The following is a 24469-nucleotide window of genomic DNA, read 5'->3' on the forward strand; positions in this document are numbered from 1 at the left end:
GAAGCAGAGTTCAACTAGTCTTCATTTCAAATAAAAAAACAGCCTGAGATACTTCCCAATAGAATTACAGTTCATGTTATTTTGCTTTCAGAATTTTAGCATATATAACCCAACCTACAGTTATCCCAAAATAAATACAGTCAACTGGGAAGTATTTAAAACAGGGTTTGGAAGAACTAGTTTACCAATAGCTATATAATGAAAATAAGGTACAGGATCAGGGTAAGTGACTAGTGACTTAAATTCCTACATATCTATATAGAAATATTTTTACTTATGTGTCTAGATCTATAAAATAGCTAAAATATGCATAATCATTATTTCTCAGGAAGTCATTACCATTTCTAAGTATAACATACATGTCTAAGAGATCATACGTCTTATCAATTTTTCAGTATACTTCTCGAAATCATATACCATATACTGTTAATATTTTTAAGCTCCCACTATATGTAGCATAAATTTGGATACACTGTAAGCACTCAGTACTGACATAATTAGTTTTTTGTTCTGGGGTTTTCTTAAAATCTTCACAATCCCAGATTGTGGTACCTAAACTCAAATTCCTCTATACTTCTCTAGCAAAACAGGCACAAAAACAGAGGAGGAGAGGTTGAACTGATGCATACAGGCAATTTAAAATATAGACATCTCCAAGGTTTAAAACTCAAATTATGCAAACTGTTCCATAAGGGTCCATAAAATATAGAGCAGTGATAATCATAATTTAGAAAGACAAAATAACAATGCACAGGCAAAATATATAAAACATCATATAAAAAAGTTCCATGAACCTAATGAAAAGTTTGAATCATGAGTTATTCAAAATGTTCAAGTTTTGTTTTTTAAAAACAACAAGATAAAGTTAAGTGTCATATAAATAGGAAAACGAGAAAATGTATAGAGCCAGATAGTTAAACAGCACAGCAAATTATTATGGTGGATAAAGATGGTATATTTCCAGAAAAAAGCCACCTAGGACATTTATTTCAAAAGAAACCCTAAGTTTAAGGTTGTGAGAGATGGCCTAATGCTTTTGCTTGGGCCCATTAAAGTGTGAATTACATTTCTACAGAAATTTAACGTCAGTGTTTTTAACCCAAGTGCTTTTACAATATTTTCCAAAATCAAGTTAACTCAGAAATAGTTGAAGAGTACTTCTACCATTCAATTATTTAAGGAAAAATTGTCCTTTGCAGTATCCTAGATAGACTGGATTAAGAAAATATGCAGAACCAAGTGACGTTTTACCCTTCAAAGCTAATGAACATGGACCAACAGAAGGACATTAGGAAAGAATTTATATTACCCCCAAATGGTAATTTTCAGATGAAAGACTTGTAGTCCATTATTCCAAGCACATGACCTCACTTAACTCCTCTTATCCTCATATTCCTCTTATCAATACCATGCAAGAGTGGCTTAGTGGGATTTTTAATCTAAAGCAACAATTTGCATCAGCCTCTTCAAAGGACACCGTAAAAATACACTAAATAAAGTAATGCACTTGCTATTGAAAACAACAACAACAACTTCAAGACTAGAAATCTGGGACATTATTCTGAGTAAGGTCCTGACACTTCCCACCTCCACACAGGAATCATGTACATATCATCTATACAGCGCTTTAATAATTAAAAATAATTTAAAAATAACACAATGGATTAGGAGGATGATGGCAGAGTAGGAGGGTCCTAGGTTCACCTCGTCCCACAAATAAAACTATCGAATAACCCAAAATACACCAGAAACCAGCCTGAAGACTGGCAGAACAAACTCCACAAATAAAGGAAGAAAAGAGGCCACAAAGTTCAGAGACATAGGTTGGGAAACAAACAGATCATGGCCACTGCAGTGCAGAGAAGGGTGAGAGATCAGACTAATAATATACGAGAGCACTTGGGAAAATGAAAAGGCCATAGCAACTGGCTTGGAAAGCAACAGGGCCCAAATTTGGGAGTTCTTAAACCCAGCAGAGCTTAAAGCCTGGAGTTTTGAAGGTCAACATCCTTTCATCTGAGAGAGCTGAAAGGACACTGTGGCTGCTCCTAAACAGAAAGCAGAATAAACAACCCATGGACATACAGCATGGAGATGGCATTCTGAAGAGCACTTGAGGCACATAGTAAACCAGCTACGTGCTCATCCCAGAGCATGTCCCAGAGAGGCAGCATTCACAGAGAGATCCCTCCAGAAACAAAAGATCTGGCAGGTGGCATTTCCCTTCCCCACCCCGCAGCATGAACAAAGGGCCACCTGCGGGAAGCAGCATAGTGCTAACACTTGCTACCTAATTTGCTTAAACCAAGCCCTGCCTCCCACATTCCAGAAGAACCACACTTCAAAGGGGGCAGGCCTCTCCCCAAGAAGACCCACCAAACCACTACCAACACCATGACTCCATACCCTGGAGTTTTGCAAGGCCTTGGTTCCAGTGACAGCAATGACAGGTCTTATTTCACAAGCAGACCAGAGCACACCTAGTTAAAACATGCCACATTGAGGCCAAGGACCAAACACTGTTCACACCAGGCAAAGAGACCCTCTGCAGACAACTGACCTAAAGGATACAGTGGTCAGCACAGAACAGGAGAGCACACACAGCACTCATGGAGACACTCCCAGAGGTACCAGGTCCTGGGCAATAGGAGAGATTATGCTATGGGGTACTAGAGGGCTTCTCCATGAAGCCATTACTCTCGAGAACAGGAGATATCGACTTTCCTTCCACAGAAAAAGGCACAGAAACATAGACAAAATGGGAAGACAGAGGAATCTGTTCTAAATTAAAGACTAAGACAAGGCCACAGATGAAGATCTAAGCGAAACAGATACAAATTACATGACTGATGGAGAATTTAAAGCAATGATCATAAGGATAATCACTGGACTTGAGAAAAAAAGTGATAGACATCAGTGAGACAATTAATACAAAGATAAGAAATAGCAGAGATAAAGGGCTCAGTAAATGAAATGAGAAACACAACTAATGGAATGAACAAGAAGCCGAAAGAGGCAGAGGAACTAATTAAGGACCTGGAAGACAGAGTAATGGAAAGTAATCAAGCTGAACAAAAGAAAAAAGAGAATTACGCAAAACGAGAATACACTGAGGGAATTCAGTGACTCCATCAAACTTAATAGTGATCAGATTGAAGGAGTCCCAGAAGAGAAGAGAAAAAAGGGGACAGAGAATTTATTTGAAGAGAAAATAGCTGAAAACTTCCCTAATCTGGGGAAGGAAACAGATATCCAGATCCAGGAGACACAGAGAACCCCCATCAAAATCAACGAAAGCAGTAAATTGGCAAAATATACTGATAAAGAAAAATATTAAATGTAAGAAGACAAAAGAAGGCAGTTACATACAAAGGAAACCCCATAAAGCTGTCAGTGGATTTTTCGGCAGAAAATTTCCATGTCAGAAAGGAGTGGCATCATTTACATTTAAAGTGCTGAATGGGAAAAACCTGCAGCCAAGAATACTGCATACAGCAAGGCTATCAATCACAACAGAAACAGAGATAGAGTTTCCCAAACAAACTAAAACTAAAGGAATTTAAGACCACTAAACAAGCCCTGCAAAAAATATTAAAGGGGACACTGAGTGGAAATGAAAGACAAAGAAAAAATGGCAACATGAAGGTAGGAAACACAAAAGTAGTGAAAAATGGGTATTTCTGTAAAAAGCCAGTCAAGGAACTCACAATATAAAAGGATGTAATAATATATGATACCATAAACCTAAACATGAGGAGAAAAGGAGGAAGAATGGGTTCAAACTTAACCCTCAATGTAATATAGACTGCTATATGAACAAGATGTTATATACAAACCTAATGGTAACCACAAACCAAAAACTAGTAATCCACAAAGAATAAAGAGAAAGAAATCCAAATGTACCACTAAATAAAATAAGTAAACCATGAAAGAAAGGAAGATAAGCAAGGATCAGAGAAAGTCTTCAGACAAGCACAATACCAGTAATAAAAAAACAATAAATACATTTCTATTGGGGTACCTGGGTGGCTCAGTGGGTTAAAGCCTCTGTCTTCAGCTCAGGTCATGATCCCAGGGTCTTGGGATGGAGCCCTGCATCAGGCTCTCTGCTCAGCAGGGAGCCTGCTTCCTCCTCTCTCTGCCTGCTTCTCTGCCTACTTGTGATCTCTGTCTGTCAAATAAATAAGATCTTTAAAACATAAATTTCTATCACTAATTATTTTGAATAAGCTGACTAAACACTCCAATCAAAAGACACAGGAAGGGGGCACCTGGGTGGCTCAGTGGGTTAAAGCCTCTGCCTTCAGCTCAGGTCAAGATCCCAGGGTCCTGGGATCAAGCCCCGCATGGCAGGGAGCCTGCTTCCTCCTCTCTCTCTGCCTGCCTCTCTGCCTACTTGTGATCTCTGTCTGTCAAATAAATTAAAAAAAAAAAAAAAAGACACAGGAAGACAGAATGGTTTAAAAAAAAAAAAAAAGACCATTCTATAGGTTGCCTACAAGAGACTCACTTCAGACCAAAACAGCTGCAGATTTAAAGGGAGAGGACAGAGAAACATTTACCATGTGAAAGGATGTCAAAAGAAAGCCAGAGTAGCAATACTTATATCAGATGAAACAGACTTTAAAATGAAGACTATAACAAGGGACAAAGATGGACACTATATAATAATAAAGAGAACAATTCAACAAGAAGATATAACAATTATAAATATTTATGCACCTAACATGGGTATACCCAAATACATAAAATAGTTAATAACAAACATAAGGGAACTAATCAACAGTAATACAATAACAGTAGGGGATTTTAACAACCCACTTACATCACTGTAAACAGCTTTAAATGACGGGGGGGGGGGGGGGGGGGGGGGGGGGGGGGGTGGTTAACAGTTATATTCCGAACACTCAATCCTAAAGGAGCAGAATACACATTCTTTTCAAGTGCACATGGAACATCATCCAGAACAGATCACCTATTAGGCCATAAAATAAGCCCCAACAAATTTTAAGATTTAGGTCATACCATGCATCTTTTCTGACCACAACACTATAAAACTAGAAGTCAACCACAAGAAAAAAATCTCTAAGGACTATGAATACATGGAGGTTAAATAACATGCTATTAAATAATGAATGGGTCAACCAGGGAATAAAAGAAATTAAAAAGTACATGGAAACATGGTAAAATAAAACAGTGACAAAACATCTGGGGTGCAGCAAAAGTGCTTCTATGGGGGAAGTTTACAGCAATATAGGCCTACCTCAAGAAGCAAGAAAAAAATCTCAAATAACCAACCTAACTCTACATGTAAAGAAGCTAGGAAAAGACCAACAAAGAAAACAAAGGCAAATTCTACCAAACATACATACATACATTTATTTATTTAATTCACTGCCATGAGAACATTAACATTTATTTTTAGGATTATTTTATTTAAATTTCAGTTAACATACAGTGCAATATTGGTTTCAGGAGTATAATTCAATGATTCATCACTTACATACAACACCCAGTGCTTATCACAAGTGCTTTCCTTAATACACATCACCCATCTAGCCCATCCACTACCCACCTCTCTCCATCAACCCTCAGTTTGTTCTCTATCATTAAGAATCCCTTATGGTTTGTTTCTCTCTCTCTCTCTCTCTCTTTTTTCTCCTTCCCATATGTTCATCTGTTTCTTTTCTTAAATTCTACATACGAGTGAGATCATATGGTGTTTGTCCTTCTCGGACTTATTTCACTTAGGATAATACACTCTAGCTCCATCCACATTGTTGCAAATGACAAGATTTCAATTTTTTGATGGTAGAGTAATATTCCATTATGTGTGTATGGCATGTGTGTGTGTGTGTGTGTGTGTGTGTGACCTCTTTTTTATCCATTCATCTGTCAATGGACATCTGGGCTTTCTCCATTGTTTGGCTATTGTTGATAATGCTGCTATAACCACTGGGATGCATGTACCTCTTTGAATCTGTATGTTGGTATCCTTTGGGTAAATACCTGGCAGTGCAATTGCTGGATCATAGGGTAGTTCTATTTTTAACTTCTGAGGAAACCTCCATACTGTATTCCAGAGTGGCTGCACCAGTTCACATTCTTACCAACAGTGCAAGAGGGTTCCCCTTTCTCTGCATCCTCACTAACAACTGTTATTTCTTGTGTTGTTCATTTTAGTCAATCTGACAAGTATGAGGTGGTATCTCACTGTGATTTTGATTTCTATTTCCCTGACAATGAGTGATGTTGAGCATCTTTTCATGTCTATTAGACATCTGGATATCTTTTTTGAAAAAGCGCCTCCTCATGACTTCTGCTCATTTCTTAACTGGATTTTTTGGTTTTTGGGTGTTGAGTTTGAAAATTTCTTTATGATTTTGGATACTAACTCTTTATCAGATATGTCATTTGCAAATATCTTCTCCCAGCCCACAGGCTGCTTTTTAGTTCTGTTGACTATTTCCTTCACTTTGCAGAAGCTTTTTATATTGATGCAGTCCCAACTGTTTATTTTTGCTACTCTGAAGAACAGTATGGAGGTTGCTTAAAAAGTTGAAAATAGAACTACTCTACAATCCAGCAATGGCACTACTGAGTATTTACCCAACGATTACAAAAACCCTAATTCAAAGGCATACATACACCCCAAGGTTTACAGCAAAATTATTTAAAATAGCCGAATTACAGAAGTGGTCCAAATGCCCACTGATCAACAAATGGATAAAGAAGATATGGTATATACATACAATGGAATATTATTCGGCCATTAAAAAAGAACGAAATCTTGCTATTTACAACTAGTGGAGCCATAGAGTATAATGCTAAGTGAAATAAATCAGTAAGAAAAAGACAAATACCATATGATTTCACTCATATGTGTGACTTAAACAAAACAAAGGAGCAAAGGGGGGAAAAAAGGAGAAACACACATAAATCAAGAAACAGATTCTTAACTATAGAGAACAAACTAATGGTCACCTCAGAGGGGAGGTGGACAGGGGAGATGGGTGAAATATGTGGGGGATTATGGAGTGAACTTGTTATGATGAGCAGCAAGTGATTAACGCAAAAACTTCTTTTAAAAGAACATAAAAATATTTTTTAAAAAGATTATAATATGGTAAAAGCATGGATTTGGAGTCAGGTCATACAAACATTTATAAATTTTGACAAGTGCCTGAACATGCCCTATATGAAAAATAAGGAAGCTCTGGCTTAATGAAATAGGCAATCTCAAAAATGTGTATATTTGATAAAGATTTAAATTAGTGAAACTATCCTGGAAGGCAATTTAACTATAAATACCAAACACACACACACACACACACACACACACACACAATTTGGCACAGAAATACACATATGAGTTGAATTTATTTATTATCTTTTAGGAAAATTAATAGCTAAGTATGCAAGGAAGAATATCCAAGAATATTCTCTACAGTTGTGTGTATAATAGCAAAATACTGCAAAAATCCTAAGTATCTAAAAGCATAGAACAGATTGGTAAAATTATTATGTTACAACCACCCCTCAGCATACCATGTAAACATTAAATGAACATTATAAAGAATGAGCAGTTAGCCACATTTACCTGGACATTCGTGACAGGCTGTTAATTGAAAAGTGCAGATTACAAAATCGTAGGACTAGAATTACCTCATTTATATTAAAAAAATTTTAACCATGCAATTAAGAGAAAATACCCTTGCAAAATACATTAGAAAGTGTTAATTGTACAAGCAGATAATAGAGGCTTTTTATATTTTAAGTAAAAATTTTAACAGCAGTAAATCTACACAAAACATACAGACAACTGATAGTTGATTATATCTACATATCTAATTTCAGTTCTATAAGCACACATTTCTAGTTTTGACCTTTGAAAATAATACTTCTTCAAAATAGTAATTTAGACTTTCTTAGGACTTCAAAGGCACTCAGGGACACCTGTGTCATCCCAACACAACCAGTACTGTTCCTGTACTGTTAAAAAAATTCATGTTTAGTTTGCCTTGCAATAGTAATTACAATTCTGTGAATGTGTAGTGCTGTGCCAGGATTTGAGTTAGTGCCTTCCCCCACTCAAAAACCTAAACCACTTCTATAATAAACTCTCCAAAGATCATTTTTAAAATTAAAAAAAAAACACACACACACAACAAAATGTGAGTTAATAGCTTTAGAAAGGAATGTTCATCAGTGAGAGCCCCAGAAAGTGAAGGGAAAACATCAAATAGAATTATTCTGACATTCAGACAACTCTGCATTTTCTCTCCTACCAAGCATCTGCACCAAAATATTACAGAAGAGGAACCTTAATTCATAGTAACATAAGAGAACAACTTTAAGAATTGTTCAAATTATCTAAGAATTCATAATAATTTAGTAATTTACTACTAAACTAAATACAAACTTCATATTAAAGACATTCAGAGTTTATTCATTTAGATTAGAGTTATAAATGGGCTATGATATGCTAAATCACCTATAAAGAACATTAAAGACATGGAAGAATTAATAAAATTTGATTACTGGTCCAAAAAACAGAAAAAATTTCTTGAAATAACTCAGAGAGGGAAAAACAAATATTGTATGATCTCACTTACATGTGGAATCTAAAAGAAAATGGAATTCATAGAAACAGATTAGATTGCTGATTGCTAGGGATGCGGGACAGTGAGTGAAAGTGATCAAAGAACACAAACTTCAAAGTATAAAAGGAGTAAGTTCTGGCAATGTAATGTATAGCAAGGTAACTACAGTTAACAGTACTACACTGTATACTTGAAAATAGCTTTAAAAAGTAAATCTTAGAAGTTCTAACCACACACAAAAAAGTAACCATATAAAGTGATGAATGTGTTAACTCACCTTATTGCAATGATCATTTCAAAATATGTATGTGTATCAAATCATCACTATACACCTTAAATTTAAACAATGTTATACACCAGTTATATCTCAATAAAGCTGGAAAAAAGAACAAAAATAAAAGTACTTACCACTAAGTCCCAATTATTCTGTTCAAGCAATGTAATAGCTTCATCAATATTTTCAATGCCAGTACATGCCTGGAAGCAAAGTGAGAATTTTAGACACAACTTTGGGAATGAAGAGGTTAATCTTAAAAAAATAAAAAGCATAAGCGTGCTATTTCACTTTTAAAAAGGCATATGAATAAAGCCACTAAATACCTAACACTTCTGAACATTTTACAAATATGGTTTCAAAATTGTTAATTATAAAATAAATTTACATTACACTGAAATAAAAGACAATAAATTAAAGCAATAAAAGAAAACATATCTAAATGTTGAACTTTGGAGCCCAGAATGATCTGGAGATTTCTAATTGCCCAAAACAACTTTTACTAAAAAGTTTCTTTTTTTTTTCTTTTAAGATTTTATTTATTTATTTGATAAAGAAAGAGCACAAGTAGACAGGGCAGCAGGCACAGGGAGAGGGAGAAGCAGGCTCCCTGCTCAGCAGGGACTTGTTCCACAACCCTGGGATCATCACCTAAGCCAAAAGCAGACACAACCGACTGAGCCACCCAGGCGCCCCTATAAAAAGTTTCAATGTGGCTCCACACTGGGCATGGAGCCTACTTTTTTTTTTTTTTTTCAAGATTTTATTTATTTATTTGACGGAGAGAGATTACAAGAAGGCAGAGAGGCAGGCAGAGAGAGAAGGAGGAGACCAGACTCCCTGCTGAGCAGAGAGCCCAACTCGGGGCTCTATCCCAGGACCCTGGGATCATGACCTGAGCCAAAGGCAGAGGCTTTAACCCACTGAGCCACTCAGGCGCCCCTGGAGCCTACTTTAAAAAAAAAAAAAAAGTTTCTCACAGACAACCATGTAAAAAAAAGACATGCAATCCATACCTTATATACCTTATACAAAATTTAACTTAAAATAAATAACAGATTTAAAGTAAAACCTAAAACTCTAAGACTTGCAGAACTGTGCCATCTGCTTATGGTGACCACTAGACATACATGGCTAGTGAGACCCTGAAATGTGCCTCAAGTGACTTAAGATGTGCTATGTTAAATACACATGAGGACAGGATTCAGTACAAAAATAAAAATGTAAATACTTATTATTAATTTTGTGTGGCATCTAGCTGGCTCAATTGGTAGAGCATGCAGCTCTTGATTTCCAGGTTATAAGTTCAAGCCCCACACTGGATACAGAGATTACTTAAAAATAAAATCTTTAAATATCATAAAAATAATAATTTTCTATTCAATGTGTATTGAGACAACCATTTTGAAAATGTTGGCCTAATTAAAACATAATGTTTAGGGGCACCTGGGTGACTCAGTCATTAAGTGTCAACCTTTGGCTCAGGTCATGATACCAGAGTGTTGGGATTGAGCCCTACGTTGGGCGTCCTGCTCAGCGGGAAGACTACTTCTCCCTCTCTCACTTCCCCTGCTTGTGTTCCCTCTCTCACTGTGTCTCTGTCAAATAAATAAAAATAAATAAAATCCTTTTTTTTTAATGCTTAAATTAATTTCACCTGCTTCTCCTTAATTTTTTCAACATGGATACTAAAAATTTTTCAATTACATTTATGACTTTCATTCTATCTTTAATACTGAAAACATAGGAAGGAATCTTCATGAGTTTTAGATACAAGAGCAAAAGCAAAACCCAAAAAATTTATAAAATGGACTTCTTTAAAAGAAAGAACTACTGCTCTTTGAAAGACACTGTTAAGAGAATGAAAAGGCAAGCCATAGACTGGGAGAAAATACTACAAAACACATCTAACAAAGGACGAATAACTACAATATAAGAATTCTCAAAACTCAATTAAAATAAATAACAAATAGCAAAAGATTTCAACAGAAACTTCCCCAAAGAAGATCCACAAATATACACGAAAAAATGCTCAACAGCATTAGTCAATAGGTAAATGTAAAAAAACACAGTGAGATTCCACTTCTATACATTAGAGTGCTAAAATCCAAAACACTAACAATATAAAGTGATGGTAAGGATGCAGAAAAAACAGAACTCTCTACACTGACATATGTGTGATGTACAAATGTATCTCAAAATTATATGGCCACTTTACAAAACAGGCAATTTCTAAGAAAGTTATGACACAGTAATCCCACTTCCTAGGTATTTACTTACCCAAAAGAAATCAATTTACAGTCACATGAAATTATAAAATGAAAGTTTACAACAGCTTTATTCATAATCAGTGAAAATAGAAGACTGCCCAAATGTCCTTCAACTATACATTCATACAACAGAAAACTATTCAGCAACAAAAATGAACAAATTATTGACAACTCAAAACAATGTGGAGAAATCCTCAAATGCATTATGCTAAGTGAAAGCCAATCTCAAAAGGATACATACTGTATAATTCCAACTATGTGACATTTTAGAAAAGACAAAATTATAAAAGCAAAAAACATATTATTACCAGAGGCTTAGGGTAGGAATAAGGGTTGACTACAAGCACCAAGAGGGACATTTGGGGAGCAAGGCAGGACAAAATTTGATTCCTTGATACCATAAAAATGCAACAAAGCAAACAAGACATTAAAAAATGCGATCTTTATTTTAAGCCAAATGAAAAAAGCAGGGATAACGAAAGGTTCTAAAATACTAATAAAAGCAGCTAAGAAGAATTAAGATAGGGCAGAAGTTGCACAGCGGGAACAGGAGAGAAAAACTATAGAGGGTATCTGTGAGCCTAACAGCAACAAATATCAGAAAGCACCAGCAAAAATACTTCCTCAATGACATCATCTTTTTTTCCCTCAGAAAAAAATGTAGGAGGTAGTTCCAAGAGGCTATCCCCTCCATAGAAACACTTAAAAATGGTGTCAGAATAAAATTTCTCAAAACTCTGGAAATTAGTCAAAAGTTTACATCAACCAAACAAATGCTGATACATGAAAAAGGTACTTCAAAACAGGTGAAAGCTTTATGATGTTTTTACTTCCCTTTCCCCACTCCTGGCTCTGTGGCAGTCTTGAATATACAAGCCCACATTTCAACAGCTGAACCTTGGTCCCTGGTTCTAGATGGAGCAGAGCAGACTCTGTTCTCAAAGAATTTGTGTTTGTCTGCTGTGACCGGTGCAGGGCTACCTGCAGGACTGACTCAAGGCTCTCTCCTTTATTTTAACAACTTGAAAATCTCTTAGTACAGAAGAGCAGCTATGCAGAGGGCATTCTTCAGAAAAATTTTTAAGGCAAATGAAAAACGCATTGCCACCTGAGAAAAAATATTCCAGTTAAAGCGAACAGCAAGATATGCCAAAAACCTGAAAGAAAAAATGGCAAGGGTTTCTTTGGGAAATTAGGACATTAAAAAACATTTAGAAAGCCATACATACGTGCAAGGCAAGAAACCTAGTCAGAAAAGACCTGAGAAAACTACTCGCTCATCTCTAGGCTTAGCAGAAACAGGAAGTAAAGACACAGTAGTAAACAGCCTAAGTGTTAGAGTGCTACAACACAAAGCCAGTGTGCAAAGACTAAGAAAGGATTTTCTTTCTTCTCTTTTTTTCTTTCTCTTTTCTTTTTTTACTTAAAATATTCAAGGAAATCTCTCTCCTACTACTAGCAGACCACAGCTAAAGAAGAAAAGATTTCAGAGACTATTATGTACAGAATATCTGTGCCCCACACCCATATACACACACCAAAATTCATAGGCTGAATCCCTAATCCCCATGGTGATGGTACTTAGAGATGGGGGGGGGGGCCTTTGGGAGATAATCAGGTTTAAATGAGGTCATGAAGGTGGGGCCCTCATAATGGGATTACTGCCCCCTATAATGGGATTACTGCAGTTTATAAGAAGAGACACCAGTAGGTGTTTTCTTTCTCTGTGTCTCTGCCTCTCTGCCTTTCTGGCTCTTTCTCCCTGCCATGTGAGAGCTAAGGGACAAGGTGGCCATCTGCAAGTCAGGAAGAGAGTTCTCACCAGAAATCAATCATGCTAGCAACACGATCTCACTTTCACCCTTCCAACTATGAGAATATAAATCTTTTCTATGGTATGTTGTCATGGTAGCCCAAGCTGACTTAAGACAGAGACAGCTCATCACCAAAAAAAGTTATAAAAACAGTTTAGAAAAGTCAGTAAACAAACAGAAAACAACCCATAGAAAGCTACAGAAAACAACCCACAGAAAGCAACAAAAAACAAACCATAGGTGGAGGAGGAAGAATCTAATTTCCAGAGTTACACAATATTTAAAATAATCATTTTTCAAAAAGGAAATTGTAATGTATGCTAAGAAATAATAAAGTATGACCCATTCAAAGGAGAAACTGACAGAAACTGTCTATGAGGAAGAAGAGACATCAGACTTACTGGGCAAAGCCTCAATCATCATCTTAAATATTCTCAGAGTTCAAAGAATCCATGGACAAAGAGCTAATGGGAACCAAAAAGACAATGCACAACAAATAGAGACTATTGGTAAAGAGATACAAATTAGTTCAAAAGGAAACAAAGAAAAAAATTCTGGGGCTGAAAAGTACAATAACTGAAATGAAAATTTAACCACAGAGTTTCAATAGTAACTATGAGAAGACAGAAGGATCAGAGAACTTGAGGGTAGATTAAGTGCAATTATCCAGTCTGAGGAGCACAAAGAAAAATGAACAAAGCTGAAGAGGTATGTAAGACCCCACCAAACGTATCAATAGAGCCATAATAGGGAGCTCCCGAATGAGAAGAAATAAAGAAGCAGAAAAAATATTTGAAGAAATAATGGCTAAAAACTTACTGCATTTGGGGGGAAAAAAAAAAACAAGAAACTACACATTTAAAACATTCAACAGAGTCCTGAAAGAATAAATGCAAAGACATCCATACCAAAACAATTGCAATTGAGAGATCAAAAGCCAAAAAGAATCATGAAAGTATAAAAGAAATAAGTACTTCATACATGAGAGATTCCCCAATAAAATTAACTGTTAATTTCTCATCAGAAAGTATAAATGCCAAAAAGCAGTGGCATGATATATATTTAAAGTACCAAAAAAAGAGGAGGGATAGAGTAACTGGGTTATGACTATTAAGGAGGACATGTGATACAATGAGCACTGGGTTTATATGCAACTGATGAAACAGTGACCTCTACGTCTGGAACTAAATAATACACTATATGTTAATTAACTGAATTTAGATTTTAAAAAACTTAAAAAATAAATTTTAAAAATTTAAAATTTTAAAAAGCACGCACACACACACACACACACAAATAATAACCAAAAGCAAAAAACTGATCCTTTACATCTAAAAGGAAAATTAAGACATTCCTAGATGAACAAAGTTAAAGGAGGCTGTCACTATTAGACCTATGCTACAAGAAATAGTAAGGAAGTCCACTAGGGGAAACAAAAGGACCTGAGACAGTAACTGGAAACCCTAAAAAGAAATAAATAACACTGGTAAAAGTAATTACATAGGTAAATACAAAAGCCAGTATTACTGTATTTTTGGTTTATAACTTTTTTTTACATGATTTCACAAACAAATGCATAAAATAAAAACTATAAACTGACATTAATGAGCACAGAATGTATAAAGATGCAAGATGTGATAACATAAAGAAGGAGAAATGGAGCTATACAGGAAAAGATTTTATATACTACAGAGGCTAAGGGTTTGTTTGAGTTTTTTTTTTTTTTAAAGATTTTATTTATTTATTTATTTATTTGATAGAGACACAGTGAGAGAGGGAACACAAGCAGAGGAAATGGGAGAGGGAGAAGCAGGGTTCCTGCTGAACAGGGAGCCCAATCAATCCCAAGGCCCTAGGATCATGACCTGAGCCAAAGGCAGATGCTTAAGACTGAGCCACCCAGGCACTCCTGAGCTGGTATTAATTCAAAATAGATCGTTATAAATTGGAGAGGCTATAATACCTAGAGTAACTACTAAGAAAATAACTTACAGAAATAGAAACGAGAGAGGAATCAAAACAGTTCAATACAAAAAAGTTAACTAAACAAAAAGAAGATAGTAAAGAATCAAGAAAATTGAGGGGAAAAGAATGACATGCCAAAAACAAACAGCAAAATATCCAACTAAAGGCATTACTTTAGGTGTAAATGGATTACACTCTCCAATAAGAAGGCAGAGATAAGCAGAATGGATAAAAAGACATGATCCAACTATACGCTGTCTACAAAAGACTCACTTCAGATCCAAAGACACAGGGGTGAAAAGTGAAAGAATGGAAAAAATATATGTGCAATTAGTAACCAAAAGAAAGGTTGGACGGCTATTCTAATATCAGATAAAGTAGACTTTAAATCCAAAAATTTTATAAGAGAATAAAAAGGACATTATACACTGATAAAAGAAACAATTTATCTTATAAAAATAAGAAATATATACATACCTAATAACAGAGCCTCCAAAGTAAATGAAGAAAAAATTGACAGAACTGAAAGGAGAAATAGTTCTACAATAACAGTTCTACAGTAACAGTAACAGGATACCAAAATCCTACCTTCCATAAAGGACAGAACTCAACAGAACATCAGTAAGGAAGGCGTCTGGGTGGCTCAGTTGGTAAAGCAACTGCCTTCATCATCCTGAGTCCAAGGATGGAGTCCCAGATTGGGTTCCCTGCTCTGCAAGGAGTCTCCTTCTCCCTCTGACCCTCTCCCCTCTCATGCTCGCTCTCTCTCAAATAAAGTCTGTCTTAAAAAGATATCAGTAAGGAAAGAGAGAACTTAAAAAATAGTATAAACTGACTAGATACAATAATTGTAGAATGCTCCACCCAAAAACAATGTAAACACTATTTTTCTTAAGTGTTAATGGAACATTTCCTAAGATGAAACATATGAAAACAACTTTCAATGAATTTTAAAAGACTGAAATCATACAAAATATCTTATGACCAAAAAGGAATTTACACTTGTAAATTATCTGCTTTAAAGAAAGATTTAGGGGACACCTGGATGGCTCAGTCAGTCGAGCGTGCAACTCTTGGTTTCAGCTCAGGTCATGGGATCTCAGGGTCATGGGATCAAGCCCAGCATGTGGCTCTGTACTCAGTGCATAGTCTGCTTGTCTCCCTCCCTCTGTTCCTCCCCCGACTTGCACATACACACACACTCTCTCTGTCAAATAAAACCTTAAATCAAAAAAGATTTAAAATCAATAATCTAACTTTATACCTTAAAAAAACAGAAAAAAATAAAACCCTAAACTTAAAGCCAGCAACAGGAAGAAAATAATAAAAATTAGAGACTAATAAAACAAAGAATAGAAAAAAAAAGAATATCAACAAAGATCAATTCTTCAAAAAGATTAACAAAACTGACAAACCTTTAGCTAGACTGAATAAGGAAAAGAGAGAAGACTCAAATTACAAAAACCAGAAGTGAAAGTAGGAATATGACTACTGACCTCACAGAAATAAACATGAAAATAACACTATGAATAACTGTATGTCAACAAATTAAATAACCTATATGAAATGAGAGAATTTCCTAGAAACATATTATCTACCAAAACTGACTCAAGAAGAAATAGAAGATCCAAACTGACTTATAACAAACAGATTATATCAGTAATCAAAAGCATCCCAGTAAAGAAAAACCAAGGACCAGATGGCTTCACTGCTGCATTCTACCATTTAAAGAAGAATTAACACTAATCCTATAAATCTTCCCCAAAAGACTAACAAAGGAAAACCTCCTAAGTCATTCTATGAGGTCAGAAGCATCCCAGTAACAAAGTCAAACAAAGAGAGTACAAAAAATGAAAACTACAGACCAATATCCATTGTAGATATAGATGCAAAAGTCCTCAACAAAATACTAGCAAGCCAGAATATATTAAAAGGAGATTTTTATATATATTAAAAGGAGATCAATACACAAACTCCAGGATTGCAAAAGTGGTTCAACACAGAGGAATCATTACACCCATATAAAGACTGAAAGAAAGACAAAACAAAACAAAATCAGTTTAAACAATGCAGGAAAAGTATCTAAAAAATCCAAACTTTCATGATAAAAGCACGTAAATTATGAATAAAAGGGAACTTCTTTGACATAAAAGTTATTTATGAAGAACCTACAACTAACAGCATACTCAATGATGAAAGACTAAAAACCTTTACCCTAAGATCAAGAACAAGGTAAGAAAAGCCACCCTTGCCACTTCTTTGCAACATTATATTGGAAATTCTAGCCAGATCAATTAGGCAAGAAAAAAATAATAAAAGACATCAAAATCAGAAAAAGTAGAACTACCTCTATTCCCAGATATGATGATCTTAGACATAGAAAATCAAAAGGACTACACACACACACACACACACACACACGCACACAACTGTTACAGCTAATAAATTCAGCAAAACTTCAGGATAAAAGATCAATACACAAAATTTAGTTGTATCTCCATACACTAGCAATGAATAATCCGGAAAGGATATTGAGAAAATAATTCCATTTATTATATGGTCTAAATGAATAAAATATATAGAAATAAATTTAACCAAGGAAGTAAAAAACGTATATACTGAAAACTATAAAACACTGCTCAGCAAGATTTTAAAAAACCTAAATAAGGGACAAGACATCCAGTGTTCATGGCTTGGGAGACTTAGTACCATTAAGAGGTTGTACCACCCAAAGAAATGTACATATTCAATGCAATCCTTATCAAAATTCCCACAGCCTTTTTTGTAAAATGGAAAAGCTGATCCTCAAATTCAAAGAGAAATCCAAGAGGCCAGAAGAGTGAAAACAATCTTGGAGCACCTAGGTGGCTCAGTGGGTTAAAGCTTCTGCCTTCAGCTCAGGTCATGATCCCAGGGTCCTAGGATGGAGCCCCGAGTTGGGCTCTCTGCTCTGCGGGGAGCCTGCTTCCTCCTCTCTCTCTCTGCTTGCCTCTCTGACTACTTGTGATCTCTGTCTGTCAAATAAATAAATAAAATCTTTAAAAAAGAGTGAAAACAATCTTGAGGTGAAAGGAAAAAAAATCAAAGTCAAAAGACTCACAATTCTGATTTCAAAGCTACAGTATCCAGAGTGATACAGATACAGGATAGACATATAGACCAATACAACAGAAATGAGAGTCCAGAAATAAACCCATACATCTATAGCCAAATGATTTTTGAAAAGGGTGCCAAAACAATTCAATAGGTAAAGTACAGTTACAGTGCAGAGACAAGTGGATACTGACGCAGTGCCCTTCCCTTATTCATTATTTATTATTGCATATGCTGGATTTTTCTGGATCAGTTTTTTTCCCCCAGGAGATCTCCTAAAGTGAGAAAGACTCAGAATATTCCTTCAGGCACCACCAACTAGTTTCTTTCTCTGCCACAAAAGATAGGCCAGTTCTTTAAATATATTTCCTCTGTATGGTTCTTTTTATAGTTCTAGACTGCTGTTAAGTGTCCCTCATTCAGAATTAGTCATTAACAATTAGAAAGTACATTAACTTTTGGGCTCCTATTTTTTAGTGTATGTCCCTACTGGTCTCTTCATTTCCCATTTCTTGCCTACACCTTTCCTTGAACATATATCTGGTTCTACCCTTGCTCTCCTAGATAGAATACCAGTTTTTTTAAAACAAGGGATATTATTTTATACTACAAGTGAACCCCTTACCATGAAGAAACACATCTTTCAAAATTGAAGTGAAATTCACGTAACATAAAATTAAAGTGTACAATTTAGTAGCAATTCACTATGTTTAGGATCGTACAACCACGACCTTTATCAAGTTCTAAAACATTTTCATTACTCTGAAAGAAAACCTCATGCCTGTTAACAGTTGCTCCCCATTCTTTCTTCCTCCCATTTCCTTGCAATAACCAATTTGCTTCCTATTTCTAGATTTACCACTTCTGGAGGTTTCATATCCATGGAATCATACAATTTGTGACTTTTTGTGTCTGGGTTTTCCCACTTAGTATGTTTTTGAGGTCATCCATATTATAGCATGTATCAATACTTCATTCCTTTTATGTATGTCTATAGTACACTTTTTATCTATTTATCCATTGATGGGACAGTTGGGTTGTCTCTATATTTTGACTATTAAGAATAAATACTGCTATGAACATTTATGTACATGTTTTTGTTTGGATAGAATTTTTTAATTTTCTTGGAGATATATATATATCAAAGAGTAGAAATGCTGGGTCATATGGTAACTATGCTTAACTTTTTGAGGAGTCATCAAACTGTTCTCCACAGCATGAATCATTTTACCTTCCCATTCAGTACATGAGGAGTCCAATTTTCAATGGTAAATTTTATGTTATGTAAAACTGGCCACAATTTTTTTTTAAAAAAAAGAAGAAAAGCCCTTTCCCTACCGAATACTTTGGCAACTATCACCAATTAGTTATACCTGGGAATCCATTTATGGATTCCACTGTGTTCTATTCATCTATACATCTAATCTCCTGCCAGTAAGGACACTGTATTTATAGTAAATTTATAGTAAATCTTAGAAAGAGATAAGTATCTGCTGCTTTTCTAAGAAATTTTAGCTATCGTAGGTCTTTTCTTCTCCATATAAATTTAGCATCAGTTTGTCAATTTCTATCCAAAAAGCCAGCTAAGGGGTTGCCTGGGTGGCTCAGTGGTTTAAGCCTCTACCTTTGGCTTGGGTCATGATCTCAGGGTCCTGGGATCAAGCCCCACATCAGGCTCTTTGCTCAGCGGGAAGCCTGCTTTCCTTCCTCTCTTTCTGCCTACTTGTGATCTCTGCTTGTCAAACAAATAAATATATAAAATCTTTAAAAAAAAAAAAAAAGCCAGCTAAGATTTTTACTGGGATTGCAGTGACTCTATAATCCACTGGAGAGAACTGGTATCTTAACAATACTGAGACTTCTGATGAATAAAAATCTGTCCACATTAATTTAAATTTTATTTTCCCAGTAAAATTTATCCCATATGTGTTTTAATTTATCTCTAAGTGATTTCTGAATGCTACTATAAGTGGTATTCTTCTCTTAAAATTATTTTTAAGGGGCGCCTGGGTGGCTCAGTGGGTTAAGCCGCTGCCTTCGGCTCAGGTCATGATCTCAGGGTCCTGGGATCGAGTCCCACATCGGGCTCTCTGCTCAGCAGGGAGCCTGCTTCCTTCTCTCTCTCTCTGCCTGCCTCTCAGTGTATTTGTAATTTCTCTCTGTCAAATAAATAAATAAAATCTTTAAAAAAAAATAAAATAAAATAAAATAAAATTATTTTTAAATTTTTAAAATTATATACTGATTTACTTTCAGTGGCTTTTCTATAGATTCCTTATGATTTTAACTGCACAAGACCATGTCAATATAACCGTAATAATACTTGTTTCTTATTTTCAATTCACAAACTGAAGTCTTTCACTTCCTTTCTTTGACTTAATGCACTGGATAGAACTTCCAGTAAAATGTTGAATAAAAGTGATGATAGTTCTATTTTTAACTTTCTGAGGCACCTGCATACTGTTTTCCAGCATGGCTACACCAGTTTTCATTCCCACCAACAATGTAAGAGGGTCCCCCCTTTCTCTACATCCCCACCAACATCTGTTAATTCCTGAGCTGTTCATTTTGGCCGTTCTGACAGACATGAATTAGTATCTCACTGTGGTTGATTTGTATTTCCCTGATATCGAGTAATGCCGAGCATTTCTTCAAGTGTCTGTTGGCCATTTGAATGTCTTCTTTGGAAAATGTCTGTTCATGTCTTCTGCCCATTTCTTGATTGGATTTTTGGGGGTTTTTTGGGTATTGAGCCTGTACTCTGAAAACTACAGAACACTTGCAAAAGAAATTGAGGAAGACACAAAGAAATGGAAAAACATTCCATGTTGATGGTTGGAAAAACAAATACTGTTAAAATCTCTATACTATACCCAAAGCAATCTATACATTCAATGCAATCTCTATCAAAATACAAGCAGCATTTTTCACAGAGCTGGAACAAATAATCCTAAAATTTGTATGGAACCAGAAAAACCCCCAAATAGCCAAAGGAATGCTGAAAAAGAAAACCAAGCTGGAGGTATCACAATTCCAGACTCCAAGCTGTATTACAAAGCTATAATCATCAAGAACTTACAGTACTGTCACAAAAACAGATACATAGATCAGTGGAACAGAACAGAGAACCCAGAAACGGACTCTCAACTCTATGGTCAACTTATCTTCAACAAAGCAGGAAAGAATATCCAATGGAAAAACAATCTCTTCAATAAATGGTGTTGTTGGAAAATTGAACATCCCTATGCAGAAGAATGGAACTGGACCACTTTCTTATGCCATACATACATACACAAAAAAACTCAAAATTGATGAAAGACCTAAATGTGAGACAGGAAACCATCAAAATTCTACAGAACACAGGCAGCAACCTCTTCAACCTCGGCCATAGCAACAGCCCAGTCTTGCTAGACAGGTCTCCAAAGGCAAAGGAAACAAAAGCAAAAATGAACTACTGGGACTTAATCACGATAAAAAGCTTTTGCACAGCAAAGAAAACAGTCAACAAAACTAAAAGGCCACCTAGAGAGTGGGAGAATACATTTCAAATCACTTACCAGATAAAGGGCTAGTCTCCAAACTTTATAAAGAATTTAGCAGTTATTTTGATTTTGCTATTCTGGCACAATGTTTGACTATGGTACTTTTATATTTCTAGAATATCCTCCACTTTTATTTACTTGGATATTATCTCTCCCTTATCGTATCTATTCTCCCTTATCTATAATCTATTGTCCCTTATGGTATCTCGCACTTACCACGCAGCTGCATCTCATTCCAGCCTCTATGTCATCGTTTAAATGCTCTCTGTATTTTATTGTGATGATTTTCTCTAATCTACGTCCTATTTCACTTTTTTTAACTATGTAGCTTTCCAATTTACTTATCTATTCAGTTTTGTTTTGTTTTGTTTCCTTTCAGGGCTTTCAGATTCTCTTTTTCTATTTAACTATTCTATTTATTTTTTTATTTTAAGTAGGCTCCACATGCAACGTGGGGCTGGAACTTAACAACCCTTAGATCAAGATTTGCATGGTCTATCAACTAAGCCAGTCAGGCGCCCACAGTTTCTTTTTAAAATCCATTCTGTAACTATCAACTATACTCTTTCTCTATCTTATGAATTCTGTTCTCTGTTGCTTTACATATTTTAAATATCTATTTCAAAGTCTCTTTGAGATTGTTATCAATTCTTAAGCTGTTAGTTCTTCAGTTTTGCTATCTGCTGACTGTGTGGCTTCTCTGTGGCATGTAATTGCTGACATTAAGTTCATCTTCAGCAGTATTTATTTTCATGCTTTGGGTTTGGTGGTATTCTTATAAAGTGTCTCTTGCATTTACCTTGGTTGAAACTTTAGGCATTTTGTAAGTTCCAGACCAGTTCTTATTTGTCTTATTCTTATTTCTTATTCATTTTATTCCTATTTCTTATTTAAATCCAGAGTCTTAACCTTTTGATACAATCCTGTAGTTCCAGTTTTTTGTGGATGATCCCTTTTCCACCAACATTCCTAAGTCAATACTCTCTTTCTTTGCCACATCCCTGAATCCACGGGTAGAATTTTACCAGATACTATATATATAGACAGATACCAGGCTTTTATAACTCCTTGCTTATACAGGCCTGAGGTCTTATTCTTCAACTCCAGGCATGAGATCAGTGTCCAGCAATACAGTATCAATATGAAGTTCAAAAGACCATCTGCCTTCAGCAACTGCCCATTCCCATGGCAGTGATTTCCCTTTTGAGTTCTAGTATCTGGGCACTCTGCTTTCTTGCTTTCTGGTTTGAACATGTTTAATTTTTTGTTGTTGTTGCTGTTTTATTTTGTTGGTTGATTTTATTAAGCATTAACAGAAAGTCTTTAGCTCCATCTTTCACACTATCTGAAAGTCTATCATTAACTATTTTTCTTTCCTTTTTATAATAAAATTTCTTGAACATAAAAAGAAAAACATTCCATACCCTGGTATACCCCTCCACCCACATTTAACAATTTTATTATTTGCCATATATATTTCAAATCCATTTTTTAAGTAAGAAAAATTAACAGATGGTTTAAGTCCCTAATCCTTCTCTATTTTACATGCTTTCCTTCTTCATTCCCTAACAGTCTGAGAGTTACATCAGCATATTTTATATTTTTACATTATATATATAAATTCAGATACAAAGTCTTAGATAAATCTTAGCAATCTGAATCTATCCTTTAGTACATTATAAAAACCACCAGTGTTTTTTCTGGTATAGACACATCTTAAATATAACTTAATGTGTTTAAGACATCTTTAAATATAAACTTAATAGGCTGTAAGATATTCACATCTTCAATTTTTCCTGGTTTATCAGATTTTTCTTCCAAATCTTCGCATTAGTTTGTATGACCACCAGATTTCAATAGAATGTATCCCCAACTACTCAGCATGGTGCCTAGCACATAGATGTTAAATAAATATTTGAGTAAATCAATGAAGAGAAAAAAATTTGACTATCTATGGCTACATGTAATGTTACCTTTTTGGTTTCATGTATTTTTGCAGTGCATGTACTATATTGTCATCATATCTATACCACTACATTAGGTCTGATTTGACACAGCAGGGTCTATTTCAAATGATACACATATAAAATTAGTATATACTTCATCTTAAATTTTAATTTTTTAAGATTTTATTTATTTATTTGAGAGAGAGAGAGAGAGAGCAAGCAGGGGGATCAGCAGAGGGAGAGGGAGAAGCAGTCTCCCTGTTGAACAAGGAGCCAGACGGGGCCCAATCCCAGGACCCCAGGACCACAACCCTAGCCCAAGGCAGCCGCTCAACCGACTGAGCCCCCTAGGTGCCCCAATTTTGAAATTGATTTTTTTTTATTTTTTAAATTCTAAGTTCACAAATGCATTCACCTTACTGCCTTTCAATTGCTTTCCTCTCTCTCTCCAATAAGTGACTGGGTTAAGAGGAAAATATTCTAATTTTATACAGCACTAAGTTTTTGAAAAATTTATGTCACTTTGAAAAAAAAAGGCAAGTGATATGAAGAGGTTTTAAACATGACTAAAGTGAATTTCTATCTAAATTCAAGGGTTAATTTTTCTTTAAAGAAATAATGTCGGGGAGCCTGGGTGGTTTAGTCAGTGAAGCGTCTGCCTTCAGCTCAGCTCTTGATTCCAGGATGGAGCCATACATTAGGCTCCCTGCTTAGTAGGGAGTCTGTTTCTCCCAATCCCTCTGCCTCTCCCCACCAACTGTGCAGTAGCTCTCTAATAAATAAATAAAATCTTCAAAAAAAAAGAAAGAAAGAAAGAATGTCAAACAAAGGTCAAAAGTTTCCTTAGCAACCAGCTAGAAAAACAAATTCCTAACACAACATATTGAAAGAGACTTTGTTTAAGTATTAGAACAACTCTCGGGGTGCCTGGGTGGCTCAGTGGGAAAGCCTCTGCCTTCGGC

The 24469-nt window shown here is 35.5% G+C and overlaps 1 protein-coding gene across 1 annotated transcript in view; it reads right to left on the reverse strand.

Annotated features, from left to right (window-relative positions):
* FAF1 (Fas associated factor 1) overlaps positions 1 to 24469 on the reverse strand; it is a 480711-nt gene that overhangs the window by 410077 nt on the left and 46165 nt on the right. Inside the window, exon 2 of the mRNA XM_045064498.1 lies at positions 9012 to 9080. Within this exon, the coding sequence (XP_044920433.1) occupies positions 9012 to 9080 (69 nt within the window). The remainder of the gene's footprint in view (positions 1 to 9011; positions 9081 to 24469) is intronic.

The sequence above is a fragment of the Mustela putorius genome, unplaced genomic scaffold, assembly GCF_011764305.1.
Source record: "Mustela putorius furo isolate JIRA1106 unplaced genomic scaffold, ASM1176430v1.1 tig00003853_pilon_pilon_pilon, whole genome shotgun sequence".
In the NCBI taxonomy this organism is placed as follows: Eukaryota; Metazoa; Chordata; class Mammalia; order Carnivora; family Mustelidae; genus Mustela; species Mustela putorius.